This window comes from Oncorhynchus mykiss, chromosome 29 (genome assembly GCF_057628025.1).
Source record: "Oncorhynchus mykiss isolate SJ-2025 chromosome 29, ASM5762802v1, whole genome shotgun sequence".
Classification (NCBI taxonomy): domain Eukaryota; kingdom Metazoa; phylum Chordata; class Actinopteri; order Salmoniformes; family Salmonidae; genus Oncorhynchus; species Oncorhynchus mykiss.
Genome location: NC_143050.1, coordinates 19311396 through 19330577, shown reverse-complemented (window position 1 = coordinate 19330577; position 19182 = coordinate 19311396). Strand labels below are relative to the sequence as shown.

At 43.9% G+C, this 19182-nt stretch overlaps 1 protein-coding gene across 4 annotated transcripts in view; it reads left to right on the top strand.

The window, feature by feature from the left end:
* LOC110509938 (gamma-aminobutyric acid receptor subunit alpha-3) overlaps positions 1-19182 on the top strand; it is a 143396-nt gene that overhangs the window by 101649 nt on the left and 22565 nt on the right. For all 4 annotated transcript variants that reach the window (XM_090226749.1, XM_036967508.2, XM_036967509.2 and 1 more), the window contains exon 6: positions 17516-17598. In XM_090226749.1, coding sequence (XP_090082875.1) covers positions 17516-17598 — 83 coding nt within the window. The remainder of the gene's footprint in view (positions 1-17515; positions 17599-19182) is intronic.

The window sequence follows — 19182 nt, the reverse complement described above, 5'->3', positions numbered from 1 at the left end:
ATTAACCTGCATGTTGCATACCAACATAAAAATGACCGTGGGTTGTCCTGGTTGTGGACCATCGTTGTGGTGCCAATCTGGTGGTCGACCCGGGAAGGGATTCTGCGAATGAAGTCCGCTCCATGGCTGGACAGCAGATGTCCAGTTGGTGGTCGCTGTTGCAGTCCCCCCTCTGGTGGTCGACCCGGGTAGGGTGTCTGCAAATGAAGAAGTCCGCTCCAAGGCTGGGCAGCGTATGTCCGGATTGGGATCGCGGTCCTGGACCCGTCGTCTGGTCGTCCAGACTGGAAGATCTGGGCAGTAACTTAGGCGGATGTTAACAACGCACACACACTCATGAAATATATCATTACATTTCCTCCCAAATAAGCAGTGTTGTGTCACTAACTGATGGTTGTATGGGGAAGTTGTTTATGGCTCTATAACTTTCTACGTGCCGAACAAAATGAAACAAAATGAATGAAAGCATAAACAAAACTAAATATAGTTATGCCACCTTAATCATCTAATTGGACTGTATTCTATCTATGTCCATGGTCTTGGCAAAATGACCCTATCATGGCATTGTCTAATGTCATATCTAGGGCTTTCCTAATTTGCGGGGTGTTGCTTAGGGTACTATCCTACGTTGATAACTATATGATAAATCTACAGCTGTAAGGCACTCGTTTTGGGCAGTCTACAGGGATGATGTATGTACTTCCGGGAAGAAAACTGGTGTGTGCTGTAGCTGTAGAGTTAAAGGCCTCAAAATAAATGTTCAACTTTACTAAGGCTGGTATTTTGCTCGGACCCTTAAGTGATCCTAGCATAAATCCTAATTGGATTTTCCGTTGTGCATGTGCATTTATGCTTACGCAAGCGTGCATGTCAAGGGAAGAAAACCAAGTATCCTGGCAGATTACAACTTGTTCAGAATGAGTCTGACGTAGTCAGGTAATTTTCAGGACAATGCCTGGAGGTCAGTCAGAATTGGTGTCAAGGGAGTCTGTAGTGGTTTTACTACCAGTCACTGTCTTCCACTATTGTAGTAGCGGTAGGTATGAAGAAGTATACTTCATAGCTATGTTATCCACGGAGGAGCTAACCTCATGACGGAAGTACTCTAAGTATTAGACCAGTCGTATGTGGTGTGACCGTGGGTCATGACTTCTAATAACTTTTCTCCTGAACGGAGGGTTCTATTTATTAGTGATATGTGTGTTAACCATTGGAAAAGTGCAATGGAGATTCCCCTTCCCAGTGTTGCACTCTGAGTGACTCCTATGTTGCTGTTCTGCTCCTCACTGTTCTTAAAGGGGAGTTTACAACTAGATTTGATTTATGCTCTGGTGGTCTTGTACGGTGTTGTCCGTAGTCTCGACACCCCTCCCCCCACCGGCCACGATAAGGCTCATCATGGGTCTGGGCTACTATTCCCCCTCTTTGTGTTTCGGGACCCCCCCTGTCAGGGTAGCCATCCAGCTCGTCCTCTATGTCAGCTAGGAACGTCTCAGTATCGTTTGGCTGACATGGGACGTGGTCAAAGGTGGGGAAATTCTTGACGAGTTTGTCAAGGTATTCCGCGTCAAGTGGGCGGAGAGGGTTGGCTTCATCCTGTGGGGAAAGTGGAGCCGAAAGACCAAGAGGAGAAGCCAAGCTTTGGCTTTGTTGGCCAAGAGGTGCCGTATTACTCAGTGCCGAATGGCCAAGAGGAGAAGACCGAGGGATACTTAATGGAGGCAATATCTGAAACCTATCGTCTTCACTCCTTTGAGTGCAGGGCTCCGGTTGCTTGGATGGATAGCCACGCTGTAGAGCGTGACCATTCTGGACTTCCTCCAGATAGTACCTAAGGGTGGTAGTCTGCTGCATTGCAGAGTCCACTTAAGCGCTTAGAGTACTGATTTTGGACACGTGAGTGTCGCACTTGCTCCTTTAGGTCTCAAACTTATCTGTCATGGTTTGCAGATAGAGTTCTTGAGTACGGAACGAGAGATTCAGTGATGAGATTTCTTCCGCTTGCATAGAAATCAAGATTTCCATCTTCATCACCTGAGTTCTCTCATCATTCATTTGGTCAGCGACTTCAATGAGTTCTGCTGATTTGTCATCCAACTTAGTCATTGTGTTCATTAATTGATTGTCTTTGGTCTGCAGAATTCTGAGTAGAACCGTGTTACTCTAAGTAACGTTCAACAAAACTGCCTGCATATTATCAAATTGCGCGCTCCTGTTTGTAGAGCATTTATTCCACAGGACAAAACTAGGTCCAGAGTATGACTGTAGCAGTGAGTAGGTCCGGAAATATGTTGGACGAAACCTACCGAGTCGATGATGGCTCCAAAAACCTTTTGGAGTGGGTCGGTGAACTTTACCATGTGAATATTAGTCACCAAAAATTACAATATTATCTGCCATGACTACAAGATCCAATAATAATTCAGGGAACTCAGTGAGGAACGCTGTATACGGCCCAGGAGGCCTGTAAACAGTACCTATAAAAAGTGATTGAGTAAGCTGCATAGATTTCATTACTTGAAGCTGAAAAGATGAAAACGTAGTCGCTTTTTTTGTAAATGTAAGTTTGCTATCGTAAATGTTAGTAACACCTCTGCCTTTGTGGGATGCGCGGGGATATGGTCACTAGTGTAACCAGGAGGAGAGGCCTTGTTTAACACAGTAAATTCATCAGGCTTAAGCCATGTTTCAGTCAGGCCAATCACATCAAGATTATGATCAGTGATTAGTTCATTGACTATAACTGCCTTGGAAGTGAGGGATCTAACATTAAGTAGCCCTATTTTGAGATGTGAGATATCACAATCTCTTTCAATAATGACAGGAATGGAGGTCTTTATTCCAGTGAGATTGCTAAGGCGAATACCGCCATGTTCACTTTTGCCCAACCGAGATCGAGCACATTCTCAATAGGGATCGCTGAGCTGACTACACTGACTGTGCTAGTGGCAGACTCCACTAAGCTGGCAGGCTGGCTAACAGCCTGCTGCCTGGCCTGCACCCTATCTCATTGTGGAGCTAGGGGAGTTAGAGCCCTGTCTATGTTCGTAGATAAGATGAGAGCACCCCTCCACCTCTCTTGGTCCTGTTTGTGGGTGAGTCCTAGAAAGAGGGCCAGTTATCTCCGAATTCTATCTTTTGGGAAGGACAGAAAGCAGTTTTCAACCAGTGATTGAGTTGTGAGACTTTGCTGTAGAGCTCATCACTCCCCCTAACTGCGAGGGGGCCAGAGACAATTACTCGATGCCGACACATCTTTCTAGCTGATTTACACGCTGAAGCTATGTTGCGCTTGGTGATCTCTGACTGTTTCATCCTAACATCGTTGGTGCTGACGTGGATAACAATATCCCTATACTCTCTACAATCGCCAGTTTTAGCCTTAGCCAGCACCATCTTCAGATTAGCCTTAATGTCGGTAGCCCTGCCCCCTGGTAAACAGTGTATGATCGCTGGATGATTTGTTTTAAGTCTAATATTATGGATAATGGAGTCGCAATGAATAGGGTTTTCAATTTGTCAGAGCTAATGGTTGGAGGCTTCGGCGTCTCAGACACCGTAACGGGAGAAGGAGAGACCAGAGAAGGCTCGTCCTCTGACTCCGACCCGTTGCTTAATGGGGAGAACCGGTTGAAAGTTTCTGTCACGTGAATGAGCGACACCGGTTGAGATCCGACAGCATTCCCTTCCAGAAGCCATGAGAATATTGTCCGGCTGCGGGGACTGTGTGAAAGGATTTATACTACTATCCGTACCTATTGGTGGCACAGACGCTATTTCATCCTTTCCTACACTTAAATTCCCCTTGCCTAACGATTGCGTCTGAATTGCTATCCTGGTCATAAGGCGATCGTTCTCCTGTATATTATGAGTACAGCGACTGCAATTAGAAGGCATAATGTTAATGTTACTACTTAGCTTCAGCTGGTGGAGGTCCTGACAAACCACATCCAGATAAAGCGTCCGGGGTGAAAAAGTTTAATGAAAAAAGTTGAGTGAGGGAAAAATGTATATATAAATAGGTAATTAAAAAGTAAAAAACGTAAAGTTGGCAGCTAGCAAAGTAAAATTAGCAACAAACCGCACAGCATCATGTAAACAAGTCTTTCAGCATGCTTATAGAGAGGGGCACTCAACATATACTGTACTGACACATTTGACGGATGATTGGTTGAAAGAAATTGATAAGAAGATTGTGGGAACTGTACTGTTAGATTTCATAGCCGCCTTTAATATTGGCCATAACCTGTTATGAGAAAAAATATATGTTATGGCTTTTCAACCTCAGCCATATCGTGGATTCAGAGCTGTCTATCTAATAGATCTCAGAGAAGGGTTTTCTTTTAATGGAAGCTTCTCAAATGTCAAACATGTAAAGTGTGGTGTACCGCATGGCAGCTCTCAATGCCCTCTACTCTTTTTATTTATTTATTTATTTTTACCAATGACTTGCCACTGGCATTTAACAAAGCATGTGTGTCCATGTATGCTGATGGTTCAACCATATACACATCAGCAACTACAGCTAAAATGTTTGCACCTGGGGCCTGTGAAAAGACCCCTGGTGGCATGTCTGGTGGTGTAGGTGTGTGTGTCAGTGCTGTATGTATTTGGAATTTCCAACACATGAATATTTCTTATAAAACAAGAAGTGACGCAGTCAGTCTTTCCTCAACTCTTAGCCAACTCTTAGCCCTCTGATTAAAATGAAGAGCAAGATGTGTGGCTCTTTTCTTGGCCAGCTGGAGCTTAACTAGGTCTTTCTATGCAGCACTTGACGGGACAAAAATCTAAGTAAAATACAATAAGAGTCTGCAGGACTTGCATTGTGGAGTGTGGTGTCAAAAATCTCTTTATTACGGACAGATCTCTACCCATCTTTACAACCATTGAATCAATATGTTTTGACTATGACAGTTTACAATCTAAGGTAACACCAAGTAATTGTGTCTCCTTAACTTATTCAAACAGCCACACGATTCTTTACCAGATTCAGCTCAGGTCTAGAATTTAGGGAATGATTTGTACCAAATACAATGCTCTTAGTTTTAGAGATTTTCAGGACCAGTTTATTACTGGCCACCCACTCCAAAACACTGCAACTCTTTGTTAAGGGTTTGAGTGACTTCATTAGTTTTACCAAATGAAATATTAAAGCCACACGATACAGGCTTTCAATCCACACTAAAGAGTATAACTATATTGACAAATTATACATAGCCAAACTATACAACATGGATGAGCATCCAAACTGGAGGAAAGTTTATTATTCTACAGTAGGCCTACATCTGTCAATCAGCTGATGGCCCAAATCAGCTCATCAACTCAGCCAGGGAAACACAGTAGCCTATTATGGGATTTCACACCTTTCATTATGTGACAATGGATAGGCTAACGGGTAGTCTACATAATTTATTGGAATATAATCAAATAATAAGGGGGTTATTGCACCAATCGATGGCACTAGAATATCGGCAGATTAAACCATCAATACGTGCTAAATTCACCCGCGCACATCTGATCTCAATTGCAACCATTATTGGTCACCTCCTTACCACTCCCTAAAAGATTATGTCGGTGTTACCTTGGTCCTGCTTGCAACCAAAGTCTTTCAAGATACAGTATGTTGGCCCTCTAGGTTGGTGAGGTAATCAGAACAATTTAGGTCATTTTTGAACAGACTAAAAGCGATTTATAGATTTGACAAGCATTTCCGTACAATATAAATAAAGTGTTTCATTGTTTACCATGGCAAATCTACTGTGGCAATTTACCCGACACTTTGTATGAATGGAAACTAATGTTGATGTTACTTGCTGTTATTATTCTATTCTCCAAATGTGTCTGGCATGGTCATTTCTTATCAAGATCGGGGGTACAATATTTGAAATATATATATATATATATATAAATCAAGTCAATTGAACCCACATGGCTTCATTTCAGATACATTTTTGTACATTTGAATGTTTCAGTAATAGGACCTAGGCCTAGCGTTTGAGCGAGCAAGTCAATTATTTTGATAGCAAGCCCTGATCCCAATGACTCAACTGTCTCTGCATGGAGAGAACGAGAACTGCTCTTATTCAGGGATCACGGGGCTCATTTGAATTTACTGATGCAGCAGGACAATTCTTAGTGACAAAAGAGTGATCAAGTTAAGATCTAACATCTGTATGTCACCTTTTGTCCCTCTATTGCAGTGTGAGGGGGTGGGGTTAAATAATAGATCCAGGACTGGATGTTTATTGCTGTTTTATCGCTGTCTCTTCACAAAGTGCCTTGCCCTTCACAGTTCTACCAGTTGTGTCTTAAAGACAGGCTGCAGTTGTCTCCAACAGCATTTTATGGAGAGTGCATTATGTTTTCATGAATTAAAGAGTACTGTGTGCACAAACTGCCTGTGGTAAATGTGACTGATACAAAAGATAGATTACACTTCCATAGCACCCAGCACTGCGAGGTCAGCTGTCTCAAAGGCAGCCTCTAAGCTATGACAGAAAACTAAGAAATGCCTTCCTCTCTTTACATAAGACCCTGGTGAAATGAGAAATACTGTAATGTAAACAGTTATACTTTCCATCTGGGGTCGTTGCCAAACTTCAGTCCTTTAGAGTGGCTGGTTGATATACTCTCAGATCTTCCGTCATGATGACATAGTGTGGTAATTTGTCATTCATTAAACTAGTATAGCAGGTCAAGCGTAGCCTGAGTGCCAGTCTGTTTCTGTTTGTGCCAAGTCCTGGCACTCAGGATAGGTCAGGTCAGAGCCATATATAGAGAGAGTTCAGCCAACTTTGACACAAAACGCCATGTTGGTGTCCTTTTACTTTTTTATGATGCACATATGACACATTGTTGACACATTGTTGAACCATTGTTGAACCATTGCTAATAGTTGCCAATATTACTACAGCTTGAAGATTGTCATATTGTAATCGGTGTAGTGAATGTCCCAAACATTTCTGAATCCTACTGTGGTTTCTACTTGTACAGTATTTTGTATTTCCATAGTAGCATTTCATGAAACACATTTATTGTCCTGTCACAAACAGCACCAGAGCCCAGCAGATGGAAAGGTCCCAGTAATATGTTGCAGATTCAATCAGTAAGTCACCACAGGATTTCTTCTAGAACTCAACAGGTGGATTCTGCAGCAGTAAGCATTTCTGCACTACAGGCAGAAGCAGGCATCATGCCGAGAGAGGGGGAGGGGGGGGGGGTCAACATTCCAAGACACAAGAAGAACAAGAGAGACACGGACTGTGGTTTTGTTTGGTGAAACGGACATCGTAGTGCGGTTTATTATGAGGCTGGCTGCAGCCCTCATTCCTCCCACACAGCCAGGCCGTCACTGACCGGATTCAGCCCTGATTTGCTCAACATTGGCTGGAGGCAGTCAGCACTGCCTTTATACACAGTCTGTCTATATGCTGTCTGTTGGGGATGGGATGGTGCACTGCAGATTGCTCTGTAAAACTACAGTAAATATGGGAGCTCTGGCCCTCCCACTATCCAGCAGCGGAGAGGAGAGTAGCCTGCATTCATTCCCCAGTTTTGTTGAAACTGTGTCTCCATTTAGGCCATCTCTCGCTCATCCATTATCCTCTTCTTCCTCCAGTACTCTCTGTCTCTGCATCTCTCCATTACTCTCTTCTTCCTCCAGTACTCTCTGTCATTCTGCATCTCTCCATTATCCTCTTCTTCCTCCAGTCATCTGTGTCTCTCTGTATCTCTCCATTACCCTCTTCTTCCACCAGTACTCTCTATGTCTCTGCATCTCTCCATTGTCCTCTTCTTTCTCCAGTACTCTATGTGTCCCTGCATCTCTCCATTATCCTCTTCTTCCTCCAGTATTCTCTGTGTCTCTGCATCTCTCCATTATCCTCTTCTTCCTCCAGTACTCTCTGTATCTCTCCATTATCCTCTTCTTCCTCCAGTACTCTCTGTATCTCTCCATTATCCTCTTCTTCCTCCAGTACTCTGTCATTCTGCATCTCTCCATTATCCTCTTCTTCCTCCAGTATTCTCTGTGTCTCTGCATCTCTCCATTATCCTCTTCTTCCTCCTGTACTCTCTGTATCTCTCCATTATCCTCTTCTTCCTCCAGTACTCTGTCATTCTGCATCTCTCCATTACCCTCTTCTTCCTCCAGTACTCTCTGTGTCTCTGCATCTCTCCATTACCCTCTTCTTCCTCCAGTACTCTCTGTGTCTCGGCATCTCTCCCTCACCCTCTCTGATTGCCCCAGACACCTCATTGTTCCAATTTGTAATCATGTAGTGAAGCAATGTCTGTGTGCATAACTACAATTAAGGTACATCCATCTATTTAGATCATCAGTCCAGTGCCCTTGTCATTTTTGCCAAGGATAATGTCCATTTTAATGATGATGATGTTGATGATGGTTTTGATAGGGATGAAATACGTGTCAGTTCATTCTTGTCATTTATCACTACCTTGCATACTTTATTTTGTTTGTTCAAACCAACAAAAACTGATTGACAAGACGCTAACGATACAGCAGCAGCCTGTTGACGTTGTCACATTTTTGCGGATGTGCACATGTAATGGATGTGCTTGAGGGAGCTCCATCCATTATGGGGGATAGGCTGGGCTGACAGCATGGGAAACACAGGCGGCATTGTGAATAGCGCTCCAAACTTACAGTGCACATGCTGCAGCCAGGTATCACACACATCTGTTCCATGTTGACTGGATGGAGGATGCTCCCTCTGGGGGACTGACACTTCATTTAGGCTCTTTTTCTTAGGAGTTTCTAGACGTGTGCAGCTTGAGTTCAGTGGATTTCATTCTTAATGAAAAAGTACAGTCACTCACTCAGTCATATTTTTTATTACATGGCCATGGTCAATATATTCAGATTTAAAACATTAAAGGATAGAATCTTCTGAGAGTATAATGCAATTTTATTTTATTTTTGCTTTTAATTGTAGCTGAATATTTTACTGGGGGAACAAATGTATAATGAAGATATTATACAGTACATTATAGAGCACTATCAGCCGTTAATGGAAACATTACATGAGATTCGTACAGCCCTTCTCTATGTTACTTGGCAAGGTATAAAAGTTTTTTCCCCTCCCTCTCCAGGTTCTTTTAAGTTTCCCTTGACCTCCTGGTGACATTCCCATCCATCTCGGGCAGCCAGCCGCAGCAGTTTGTTAGCCTGGGATTAGCCCCGTGGTGGAGCCCCATTCAGCATGACTTTTACTCCCTGTCCCTGGCTGTCCCTGTCTCTGTCCTCTTCACAGCCCTTCAGCCCTCCCCTGGCCTCGCCCCAGCACTCGATATGGGGGCGGCAGGGGTTAGGATTTAATTGCATGTTCAGCGCTATAACAGGCACTCTCTTTAGGTGCCTATTGGCAAAGCCCTGTCACAGAGCCAATAGTGATGTCTCCACCTTGTGAGGGGAATGAGAGTCACTGACCAGGCAGAGGTGGGGGGAGATGGGATGGGGGAGTTAAAACAACCATGGGGGCAGATGAGGTGTTAGATAGTTTAAGGGCAGTCATGGATTTCTAGTCATTTAGCTCGCTGACGTAATACACGGAGGGAGATGGCTATTAATGTCTGCCTGTGAGTAATTGTTGCACATGGAGGTCTTAAGGTTACCTCTACAGTGCTGCCTTGGAATGTCAGATGGAATTGGAGGGCGTGTGCTCTTTGTTGCCTCTCTCAGTGTGTGCCAGCTCCACTCTCTGCAGTTGTCCCTGTTGATTTAGCCAGCTGCAAATGACACCTCACCAGGGTCAGCAGTATGAAGTGGCAGCCAGGCACTGAAATCTATAGTGAGGGGAGGGGGTTTGGAACAGGTTGAGGTGCCTTTTATCACTCCAGCCCTCTTTCTGCAAACCTCGTCTCCATCTCTACTGCGTAGAAGGGTTCAGTAAGGGTGTCATTAAAAGTTAAAGTAAAAAGATTCAGAGCGTGGTTTAACAGAAGTGTGCATGTTCACAAAGGTAGGGAATAAAGTGGTGATTAATCATAGAATGGGGCCTACAGCATGGGGCCTACAGCATGGGGCCTACAGCATAGCATGGGGCCTACAGCATAGCATGGGGCCTACAGCAAAGCATGGGGCCTACAGCATAGCATGGGGCCTACAGCGCCTACAGCATGGGGCCTACAGCATGGGGCCTACAGCATAGCATGGGGCCTACAGCATAGCATGGGGCCTACAGCAAAGCATGGGGCCTACAGCATAGCATGGGGCCTACAGCGCCTACAGCATGGGGCCTACAGCATGGGGCCTACAGCATAGCATGGGGCCTACAGCATAGCATGGGGCCTACAGCAAAGCATGGGGCCTACAGCATAGCACGGGGCCTACAGCTCCTACAGCATGGGGCCTACAGCATGGGGCCTACAGCATGGGGCCTACAGCATGGGGCCTACAGCATGGGGCCTACAGCATAGCTCCCAGCATGGCTCCCAGCATGGCTCCCAGCATGGCTCCCAGCATGGCTCCCAGCATGGCTCCCAGCATGGCTCCCAGCATAGCTAGGGCGGCAGGTAGCCTAGTGGTTAGAGCGGTGGACTAGTAACCAAAAGTTTGCAAGACCAAACCCCCAAGGTAAAAATCTGTCATTCTGCCCCTGAACAGGGCAGTTAACCTACTGTTCCTAGGCCATCATTAAAAATAAGAATTTGTTCTTAACAGACTTGCCAGGTAAAATAAAGATTTTTTAAAAAGCTTCCATTATAGCCCTGCATGTGTTTTCAAATTATTTTAAACAATACATTCCGCTGTATGTGGAATGTAAAACCTGGTTGCCGTTATACAACATCATTAGGAACGACGGTAGTACTTGCATCTGACCCTGGATTCATGCTTAAACTAATGAAATCTTCAATACTTTCTGCTCCTATACTGATGAGTATATCATATGAGATGAGAGAGAAAAAATATACAAGAAAACAAAATTGCCTCTAGCTAAACAAACAATGTTGGAATTGAAGTACAAACACTGCTGATAATTGTGGCATGTCTTCTCCTCTGGAACATCATCATTGATAGTGATGTGTGGGTTGGTGTGCATCCTTGTGAAATACTGACAACACAATCATACACAGCTGACCTCCTAGTAAGGATATCTGGATGTACTCTTGTCCCAGGGGAGTCAAGTGTTTAATAGACATTTAAAGTGCCCTTTGGCTGAAGTCTTAATAGTAGTCTGCCAGGCTAATAGAACTCTCCTTTTAACACTTCCAATAATAAGCAGACATATGCCGAGGAGAAAGAAAGTACAACATTGAATTCAGCATTGGGTTTAGGGCCGTCCAAATAAAAACTTTATTTTCTGTCTGACCTTCTCTCTATGTTTGCTGCATGTTATTGGATTAGGAGTCTTTGTGCTGGGTAAATACGGGTAGTTTGTTTTCACACAGATTCAGGTTTAATTACTTTCTCGTACTCTAACTGATGTCAAGCATCTCTGGGTCCATAAAACAGATTCTCAGTGGCATTTTCAGTGGTGAAAATAATACTAAACACTGCTGCCATCCTCCTCCTAGGGGTGTTGTCTAATTGGAGCCAAGGGGTCCATTTTAATGATGTTTGTACACTGAAACACTAACTGTTTGTGGACCTGCACAAGGGCACGTTTATTGAGACATGTGACGAGACAATGGCAGCCAAAGAGCCAGCTAGAGCATGTTAAATAGACAGCAACAGTGACGGGAGACTTTGGCTTGGCTGTCAGGTGCATTACAGATTTGCTGCGTGAATGTGTAACCTTGACACAGATGGAAATAAAGTCAAACTCAGTCAGGGATCTGTCTCTACTCTGTTTCAGCCTGCGTTCTGATTGACACACCTACGGGCGTTTAGCAGGATGTTGGTAGGGGCTCCTGAGACCATGCAGGGAGAGGAGTGCTGGGCATGGAGGAAATGGGATGGGGAGGGTTGGTTCCCACGTCGCCACTCATTTGGCCACAGCTGTGACTGACACATATTGTAACGGGGCATTTCACGCCCTGTTAGCTGCTCAGCCACCTCATAATTAGGGTGGTGTGTGTGTGCTCGAGTTCGGCTGATTTTAGAAGAACAAAAGAATAGTTGGAGGAGGTTTACAAGTATAAACTTGGGAGTTTTTTAACTGGGGAGTTACAGTATATCCTGTAAGAGGCAGGCGGGATGTTTTCTCTGCTCTTAATGTCATATTGTTACCTCACAGGGTGATTTGTGCAAGGAAACGTACCTGCTGAGCCAATGATACTTGTAAAGCTCAGTCTTAATGCCATCCAGACTCTACTCAAATCAAATCAAATGTTATTGGTCACATACACATGGTCTACTGCAGTTCAATCACCAGAATAATGTTTGAATCTCTTTTAGAAACACTCATTCGGGGAGCCATTTTGGGTGACCTTTCACTCTGGCCTTTTGCTCCTGTTCAGAAGTAGTCTGTTGTGAAGGAGGCTGATGTGAACTCATGTCCTACACCTACAGTTCACCAGAGCTGACAAAAGTTACAGAATAGACTCATTCATTCAGGGCAACCTATCCAGAGGAAAATGGTTTCCTCTTTTAGACCACTGGTTGCCTTGTATAATACTTTTAAATGTTCTTCAGTGTACAACATGTGCTGCAATGAAATCTCCTGATCATTTAGGTTTCAATGGGTTAATACATTTTATTAACCCATTCCTCCTCTGGTCTCCTGTACATGACTTCCCTAGTTATATAAAGGGTCAATGAAAAACAGACGGGAAGTCATGGCACAGAGAGCAGAGCATTTTTGTTTTGAATGAAGCCCCATAGTAAAGGACAGTCATGTTGCTCAAGTGGACAAAACATACAGCCCTATCCAAGGTTTCTAAGCAACCAGCCCCTGACATACATTAACACAATGCATAGAACCACTCTGAGAAGACTGGATTGTGTGTTTGCAGTCAAGGATTGTGTGTTACCACCATAATTACCACTGTAGTTAGTTACTACCATTTTTACAGCTACCTCTCATTTCAATATGCATATTCCACTATAGGATTTAGCCCAATGTAGCAGTAAATGAATTGTGTGGTGCGAGAGTAGTACTGTGCGTTTCACAGCGTTTCCGCAAGTCATTGTGGATAACGGTAATTACGGAGATCTTCTCTCGAGCTAATTGCCGTGCGTTGTTATAACTGTGAGAGCCAGGCATCAGAACCTAAGGAATAGCACTGTGGGAAAAAACCTTGGTTGGATAGTTATATGGATAGTAATATTGTAATCCTTGATTAGGGCTTAAAAGCCAAGGGCAGAGCTGTACAAATGTAATGGCTTTCCTGATCTTATGACCTATGAGCTCACCACTCGCATAGTCAGACAAAAGCAGAAAGGACACTCTTGTGATGTATACTCTGGGGTGCAGGATATCTGGGATAAGGGTTGCAAAGCTACCGCTAATTTACCAAATGTTACCAGAATATTCAGTAATTTTGGTAATTAACAGCTAATCTATGGCGCAGGATATGGTAACTTTGGTAACTTATACTTCAATATCTTAATCTTTTAAAATTCATATATAGTATTCATTTTTTAATATCTGTCCATATAGTCAATGAGTTTCTAGTGGATAGACCATATGGTTCAATAGAAAATTGCCTAATTAAAAAGTATCTAATCAATAATAGTATGATTTTCCATTAACTCTGCAACTCTTCCAACTATTGACTTTTTCAAAACTGCCACCAGTTGGTGCCAAAACATTTACAACAAAGACATATTGACATACAGTAGTAAAATAAATACAAGTGTGTGAAACATGCTGAAATCCTCATATTAAACACCAATGGTACTCACAAAGTTGATTGTTTATATTTAGGTTACTGTTTTGCAGTTTTGTCATAATTTGTGGATGTTATTCACATTTTTAAATCCTCTTATTTGATGTGTTTATGTATTTTACATGTGATAAGGCCACGGAGGGCTAGAGATCATTTACAGACACCTGTGATAATCTGAAGTACCCATAACTACCCATTAGAAGGTTTCCAGTAATATACGTTCACTTTGCAACCCTATCTATGAAATGTTATGTTGACCTTGTGGAAAGGTCAATTCTCCATTCTGTTGCATTTGACTGATTGAATGTCTGCTTAGCAGATGCAGGGGTCATTCACTAAACTTCCATAAAATGTACAGCTCTGTTGTAGTCCATCTCTCTCTTGTCACCACCACGCCCCCACCCCCTCCTCCTCTCCCAGGGGTGTTTTCCTTCGGAGGAGGTGGAGTAGGTGGGGTACGGTGTCATCATTACAGTAGCGTATGGTCTCACCAGGGATTTCTGTCTTGGAGAGGGAGACTCATTGATCATGATCCAGAGTCCCCAGCTATGATGATAAGTATGATGATGAACGATCCGCCCTGGACCTGACAGTAGATTTTTCACTCATCACACCGAGGAGGGAGTATACGTGGCTGGCTCTAGCCTTTTGGTGGCCCTAAGCAAAAAAAAATGTTGTGGACCCCCCAATTGATGGTGGATAGAAACATTTGTTTTAAAGTAAATTTCCTGCAATTTTATAACAAATGTCATGGAATTCTACTCACGGTATTTTGCCATCGGGCAGAGAGACATTTTTGCAATTTTAAAGTAAGTTTTCTGCAGTTCTACACATTTAGATTTGAGGCGAAGAGAATATTTTGCAATTTTATAACACATTTCCAGCAATTCTACTAATTTTGACATGTGGCAGAGTGAAATTGTTGCAGTTTTAATGCTAATTTCCTGCAATTCTGCTCATTTTGCTATGAGGTGGCAATTCTTCTTTCAGTTTTAAAGCTAATTTCCTGCAACTCTACACATTTTGCCATGACTTATGCCATGTTAATGATAACTGAATGATAATGACTAACAAAGTCAATTGGGGCACCCTGAAGGTTTAGATAACTGGCAAGACTAAACTTACCAATCTAAAAATTGTTAGCTGGCACGAGTAAATGAGTGACTATCAGTGAATGACAAAATGAGAAAAACTGCTGATGCACAACCAAATTTCTAACTTACATCTTGTGTATTCTACTATTCTAACTCCAACAGTAAGTTGAAACCCAACTGAGTATCTTTTTTTGTTCGTTGCTTATGCCTGGAGCCGCCCCTGGGTGTGTGTCTCAGCACCAGACAAAGGTCCAGTGTCAGCATGTGACGTGACCATTTGTTCTCTGTGAAGTGTATATGTCAAGTTGAAAGCTTATTACAACAAAGAGAACAGAAGTGATAGATTGAAAGGCTGACTCTGAAAGTCCTCCAGAAGCTGTGAATCACCCAAACAGACCTCTAGCTAGTAATGCAATAGAGTTCCATCAACACAGACTCATCTTCTCCACTGGCCAGATTGATAAGTAATGGGAGAAGTTTTCAGGAGCTGGTGAGGTATGGAGTAGAACTTCAAATAAAGGGGGTTGGGGGTGGGTGGAGTGGAACACACACCTACCTCTAAGGCCCCCTGGAGCTCCGACAGAGACAAGGTGCTACAGGCTCTGGCGATGGCACTGTGATCGATGCAGCTGTTATTCGGGAGGCGGCAACGGGAGAAGGAGGGGTTGGCCCCATGAGGCCATTTTTGCTGTGGCTTCCCGGCCGACAGGCACACACACACTCACAGGAAGGCCATTAATTGTCAGCAGCAAAGTGTTCTTCTTCCTCCAAGTATAGTTCATTTTCAAGGCCAAGAACATCATAACCATTATGGTTGAAGGTTACCCTGCTAAGATGCTTTATCTCATTAAACACTTATGAGTGGTGGTACAGTGTAGACTTTATGACGTCTTGATGGCAGGAGCAGGGGACATTGCTCAAAATCACAGCAGTGTTCTACTAGACTCAAGTGTAGGGAAGTATTTACCAGAATGGAGTTTATTAGGTCATAGGGTTAATTGAATGATTGACCTGCTGCATTTTAATGAAAGTGAGAGGATACAAAATAGAAATCGATGGGTTTTATTAACAATGGTGGGGAATGCATTGGAGCCTGAAAAATGTTGTTTTTCTCAGGGTTACTATTCCCCCGAATGCATTGCTGTATATTGTATTCCAAAAACAAATTAAAGTACTAAAGAAGAATCTCTCAATTCCATATACATGTTCTGTACATCATGCCTATACCTATGTCATTGCTCAGGAAGAAGCATGTTCTGTTTCTTATCCTGGTTCCAGTAGGTGTTGATAAGGTTCTATGGGGCCCATAGATCTGTTTCCACTGCCATCTAAAGCAGGCCCCCGTCAAATAAACTATGGACACAGAAAATGCCATTGCCATTCTGAAGTATCCTGTCCACTGACATTGTCTACCATGGTAAAGGTGAGTTAGTAGGGAGAGTGGTATAGTACTGGTGCCATCATCATGTAATGTGATGTGTGTTGTGAGATGTGATCTCCCAAGCAGATGCCAGTCTCCTCCCATCACTCCTGCCTGATTTGCAGAGCTCCCTCCCTCAGGAGTGGAGTAGGTGTGTCGAGGGTCAGCGGGTCAATATCTAATCAACTAGATAAGGTCTCCAGAGCAGTCTGGCTAGCTGGCCCCGAGGTCTCCAGAGCAGTCTGACTGGCTGCTCCACAGGTCTCCAGAGCAGTCTGTCTGGCTGCTCCACAGGTCTCCAGAGCAGTCTGTCTGGCTCCTCCACAGGTCTCCAGAGCGGAGTAGTCTGGCTGGCTGGCCCCGAGGTCTCCAGAGCAGTCTGTCTGGCTGTCTGGCTGCTCCACAGGTCTCCAGAGTAGTCTGGCTGGCTGCTCCACAGGTCTCCAGAGCAGTCTGTCTGGCTGGCCCAGAGGTCTCCAGAGCAGTCTGTCTGGCTGCTCCACAGGTCTCCAGAGCAGTCTGTCTGGCTGGCTGACTAGCTGGGTGACGGGTCCTACTGGTGGATGGAGGGAGTTGGAGCTTTGAGCTCCGCTAATGGGAAAACAGACAAATCACTGGCAACCCAGACACCGCAGACACCGCAGCCAGACACATTGATGTCCAGACGCACTACAGTACGTGACTGCACATGCTGACTGTTCCCCTCTCACATCGCCCCTCATCCCCCTTCCCTCCCCTCCCCTCCATTCTCTTTTCAACAAAACCCAAATGTCAGGTCAGTCTCAGAACAGTAGAGTATCTCTTGCGCACCACAATATTCCCCTGCCATCAGGGGCAGGACAACCTTGGGTGGCCGTAAGGAGACGTGGTGTATACTTACTGTATTCAGATACAGAGGAAAATGACTAAGGCCCTGTCATTCATGTTTCTATTGCAGCTCTAGGTGACAGGATGAAAGTCTAATTGTGCAGAATGGTGTGCAGTAAAAGTTATTGAAGTAGGCGTCCAGTGTCGAGCCACTGCTTTGCCCTTTAGAAAGATACTGAACAGGATCTGGCAAATGAAAAGGATGTCTCAACATATAAAGCGTTAACATACAGTATGTGTTGCTACCATGTGACAGGTGTCATGGAGGGTTTAAGAATAGTTTATATATTCCAGCCTGTCCACTGACATGTCCTTGTTGTTTTTCTCCCTCTCTGACCAGGCTAACCATCCACGCTGAGTGTCCCATGCACTTGGAGGATTTCCCCATGGATACACATGCCTGCCCTCTGAAGTTTGGGAGCTGTAAGTCTCTCTAGATATACATCTGATTCTGGTCCATATAGCTGACATCACAGAAATAGAGGTCATAGATCAAAATCAAATCAAATTTGATTTGTCACATGCGCCGAATACAATGAAATGCTTACTTACAAGCCCTTAACTGTAAAAAGTAAAACAGTTAATCAAAAGTAACTCAATAAAATAACAATACCGAGGCTATATACAGACGTATACATGTTAAACAATGGTCTGTTGTTCTCCATCATATCAATCAAAGGTGTAAATCCATTTAATCTGGCCGCAGCCTTGGACCGTGTGAATTGCATGTGGAGTGTAATAGCCATCTTGTCCATTAGTTCTGTCTCCATCCCTGCCGCTTATGGGTCCTTTTGTAGAGCAGAACTTTTTGTGGAAGGCACCACACAGTGCACAGATCCCCTCGTGCACTCAACGTCATCGAGATTTGTCGAGATTCCTTGTAGGCGGGCTATTTTGCGGGGAAAACTATGTCAAACTCATTTAGCCCTGGAGGACGCGTTTGGTCTTTAACGAGGTCCGGAGGGCCGCACTGAATTTTGCCGGGGCGGCAGGGTAGCCTAGTGGTTAGAGCATTGGACTAGTAACCGGAAGGTTGCAAGTTCAAACCCCTGAGCTGATGGAATAAATCTGTCGTTCTGCCCCTGAACAGGCAGTTAACCCACTGTTCCTATGCTGTCATTAAAAATAAGAGTTTGTTTGTAACTGACTTGCCTAGTTAGATAAAATAAATATTTGTCAGACAAATTTGCTAAATATAGTCTTCTATCTATAGTTTTTTAAATTTCCGATGCTCCCTGACTGTCTAGCTTTCATTTTGCAAATTATTATCGAGCTGGACACAGTCAAGAAACTGTTTGATTTTAGATCCATTACCCACGGGCCGTATGTTTGACAACCCTGCTCTAAGTCGTACGTTTCACAGCGTATAGAACAGAGAGAAGTTATTTTATAAGTTATTGTTCCTAGAAATAAGAACTCTGTCAATGACATATTAAAGGTCAGAGTGACTCGGAGCTGGCCATGGCGTTGTGAATAAAACATCAGGCGGCCAATAAAACAAAAGGAGCCCTTTCAGGGCCGTTGTTTTCTTCGGCGAGCAGGGCTCTGATTGGCAGACTGTCACAATGCCCCCTTCGGCACGGCTCCTCTTCTGATCTGTATTTATATCAACGGAAATCCGCTGCAAAGCCCAGGAACAATCGTCTCCTTAACGCAACGGCACACGGTTGGCAAGTAATTAGCGGCTTTTGTTGAGGCCTGACGTGCTACAGGCAATCTGCTGCAGCACTGTGCGCCGCTCGCCCCAATCACCGCTATTTTACATGACATTTATTTTCATTGGAAATGGCACAGCAATCACAAACATAATGTAGAGGCCTTTTATTCTCCCTCCCTGCGAGCTCTGAACCTCTCAGGGTTTCACATTCTGAATATAAGCTAAAGAGAGCCAGGGTTTGTTTTGTCCCTCTAGATATAAAATAATTTGGCTGTAGATTTATGATGCTATGTTGTTCATAAAGGGGATCTTCGAGCCAGACAGGTTGCTGTAACAGAACAAGGCAGATG